We start from the raw sequence: 3,348 nt of genomic DNA, 5'->3' as shown, positions 1-3,348 counted from the left end.
AACTTGAGATATGTTTGAGACATTTAAGGGTCCCCATACATCTGAATGAATCAATGAAAGGGAGCAACACCTTTAAGTTTATTTCGAGGAGAATATGTTGTCCTCTGGTGTTTGCTCAATTGATAGACTTAATAATCGAAATTTGATAAAGTTTTTAAAGATGAAAATAAGTGCTGAAACGATGCTACTGATGGATGACCAAACCGGTTGTGTCGCAACCTTGCCTTTGTCCAAGAAGTGGCAATCGCAGTGAGTGGAAGAGAGTTTAAGTAATAAATGCTCCTTTGTTCATGGCCGCCATAGTCATGTGCTTTGTTGTGAGATCCTGGAAAACACATGAAGAAGGTGAGAAGGTTATGGAGAAATTAAAACATTTTGTTTACTGGCTAACAAATAAAAACATTTAAGGGAAATTGAGGGACAAATAGGACATAAGTAAGCGAAAGGGATGGTGTAACAGAGGAGGATCCCTTCCCAAGAACTTTAGTTATGGATCCATTAACCATGGTAAAAAAACTTATTTGGTAGACATGGCTATAGGAAATTTAATAGATTCTTAGTACCTATAAGATGCTCGGAGGCCCCTGAGTCGATGATCCAAGATAAAGAGGATGAAGTTGGAGAAATTATACCCAAAGTAGTGGCAGTAGTAGTAGTAGTTGAAGATGCAAAAAAAGATGGAGGGGATACCATCAAAGTTTTTATCCTTTATAAGATATCATAATCATCATCGGTGATAGTCTTCTTTTCTCTTTGTGACTTAGATTGGGTAGCATTATTCTCATTTTGAACCGAGGCTTGGTTGGCAATGACCCAGTTCGGTTTGCCATGAAGCTTCCAATAGGTATCAACCAGATGGTTACTCCACCATAGTGAGTGCAGACACATTTGTCTAACCTTGAAGGACCTGAACCACTTCTACCACCTCTTGCTTGGCCTCCTCTATAATTTCTACCGTGCCCTCGGGTGGTAGAAGATTTACCCCTATTTCCTGACTATATAGCAGATGATACATTAGTTTGAGAGGTGGAGGAAGGATCTCGTATCTGAAGTAATATTTCACGTATGTCATCAAAAGATGAAAATGTGGAGGAGCTAAGGAGTTGGGATTTTTCCACTTCAAGAAATAACTTGATATTTGACAAATAAATAGCAACTGCTAAGGCCTCCCATTGCTTTTCTTGAACCGATATATCAATGGACTAGGTTTGAGAAAATTTCCCACTCATTAATCAGCCCTCTTAAACCTAGCCAAGAAATCATGCAAGTTTTCTCCTTATTTAGTAATAAACATGTTATTAAATACATCATATAGTTTCCTCCTTGTTGTCAATTAGCCAACTAATGACAATTGTGTCATTCTTGAGCCATTTAATATAGAAATTATCAACTTCATCTATGGGTGGAGCTGGTTTAGCCAAATGTCCTAAGAGATCTCTAGTTATAAGGAATCTCTTAACCGACTGATCTCAACTTAAGTAATTTGAGAAACTGTTATGGTCCTGGGTCATGGATCTTGTAACATGGCACTAGAAAGGGTAATCTAGAGTTTTGGGGATGAGTTCTGCACTGCTAAAGTCACTATTGGTTTTGGAAAATGGAAAAGAGAAAGAAGAAAAGAGAAGAAAATCAGATTCGTAAGGGAATCTAGACCTTTGGGTTAGTTGAGGAGAACTCCAACCCTAGAGCTCATTGAGGAGAACTCCAAATCCCAATTTAGGTTAAAATCAGACTTGTCTTTTCCCATTCCTCTTTCCCCCTTAAGTAGGTTTGTGCCAACAAGAGTTCAAGAAAAATAATTACAATAATGTCCCTACAACATACTAATTCTTCAATTGAAATAAAAATGAAGTAAAAACAAATTGAAAGAAAAGCAATTAACTGAATAACTAAATGGCTCAGCCGCGGCTCCTCTGAATGACTCAGCTTGCTATTGAGTCCATAACATCACTCCCCTTGGAGAAAGAACTTGTCCTCATGCTCAAAGGTAGGGTAGGCTTGGCGGAATGTCTCCAGATCTTCCCATGTTGTAGATGCTTCATACGTGTTAGCCCACTGGATGAGAACCTCCCACCTATTATGAATTTGTCAGGCTTGCAAAATTGTGGCTGGAGAGAGGATAACATGCCCCTCTATCACTGGAGGTAAGAACGGAGGTGGATTGGTACCATTGAATGGTTTGAGGAGTGACACATGAAAGACATTATGAAGCTGAGAGTGTGGTGGAAGCTGAAGCTGGTAAGCCACTTGGCCGATGCCCTGGATAACCGAGAAGGGCCCAAAAATTTTGGGTGATAGCTTGTGGCGGGGGCCAGCAATGGAATGTTGATGGTAGGGTTGGAGACGGAGCCCCACATAATCACCTGGGTTGTATGTAACATCTTTGTGCCCCTTTTCATAGTATTCCTTCATCCGAGCCTAAGCTTTCTTGAGATGTTGGGTAGCATCTTGGAGTACTTGATCATGGTCCAGCAATGCCTAGTCAAGAGATTCAACTCTGGTGGAGCCAAATATATGAAAAAAACCGTAGAAGATCCCTGCCATAGAGAACCTTGAAAAGGGTAACTTGCAAAGTTGTATGAAAAGATGTATTGTAGCAATATTCTGCCCATGGAAGCCATTCGAACCATCGTTTAGGGCGGTCACCCACAAAGCACAGTAAATACGTTTCCACCATATGGTTAACAACCTCAGGGTGGCCATTGGATTGAGGTTGAAAAGAAGATGAAAATTTGAGTTTGGTACCGCATAATTGGAAAAGCTCTCTCCAAAAATGGCAGGTAAAGACTGCATCATGATCACTCATGATAGACTTCGGAATGCCGTGCAAATAAACAATATTTTCTAAAAACACTTGAGCTACTCTGGAAGCCGTATAACGATGAGCCAATGGAATTAAGTGAGAGTACTTTGAAAATTTTTCAACCACCACAAATAGGATGGATTTTCCATAAGTTTTGGGGAGGCCATCAATGAAGTCCATGGAAAGATCAACCCAAACCTGTGTGGGAAGGATTAGTGGTTGAAGGATGCCAACTGGTGATAAATGTTCAGCCTTCTCACATTGGCATACATGGCACGAGGTCACGTAATCTACAAGAAAAAATTGGCCCTAATCCAATGCAAGAAAAATCTGCTCTAATTCGATGCAACGCCTTTTGAACACCCTCATGAGTGCTATCATGATAAGTGGATAAAATTACTACAATCAAGGAAAGGGAGTGTTGTAAATAGATACAATTGTCATACATTATAATGTTGTCCTAGATATCCCACTAGGAGTCCATTGTCCTTGCCGTAATCTTATGAGATAATTCTTGGAGTGCTAGAGTAGTCTAATGGTCCTCT

At 40.0% G+C, this 3,348-nt stretch overlaps 1 protein-coding gene across 1 annotated transcript; it reads right to left on the bottom strand.

The window, feature by feature from the left end:
* Nucleotides 1-1,947: 1,947 nt before the first annotated feature.
* LOC137938327 (uncharacterized) lies at nucleotides 1,948-2,412 on the bottom strand. The gene is made up of 2 exons (XM_068783305.1): nucleotides 2,129-2,412; nucleotides 1,948-2,074 (listed from the first exon to the last, which is right to left on the bottom strand). Exons 1-2 carry the CDS (start codon nucleotides 2,410-2,412, stop codon nucleotides 1,948-1,950), a joined length of 411 nt encoding a protein of 136 aa, XP_068639406.1.
* Between the last annotated feature and the right edge of the window lie 936 nt (nucleotides 2,413-3,348).

The sequence above is a fragment of the Aristolochia californica genome, unplaced genomic scaffold (genome assembly GCF_029961685.1).
Source record: "Aristolochia californica isolate CCGP_79_NKW_82.1479 unplaced genomic scaffold, dmAriCali1.0.hap1 SCAF_8, whole genome shotgun sequence".
NCBI classification, from domain to species: domain Eukaryota; kingdom Viridiplantae; phylum Streptophyta; class Magnoliopsida; order Piperales; family Aristolochiaceae; genus Aristolochia; species Aristolochia californica.
This window is presented reverse-complemented; position numbering and strand designations above follow the sequence as displayed.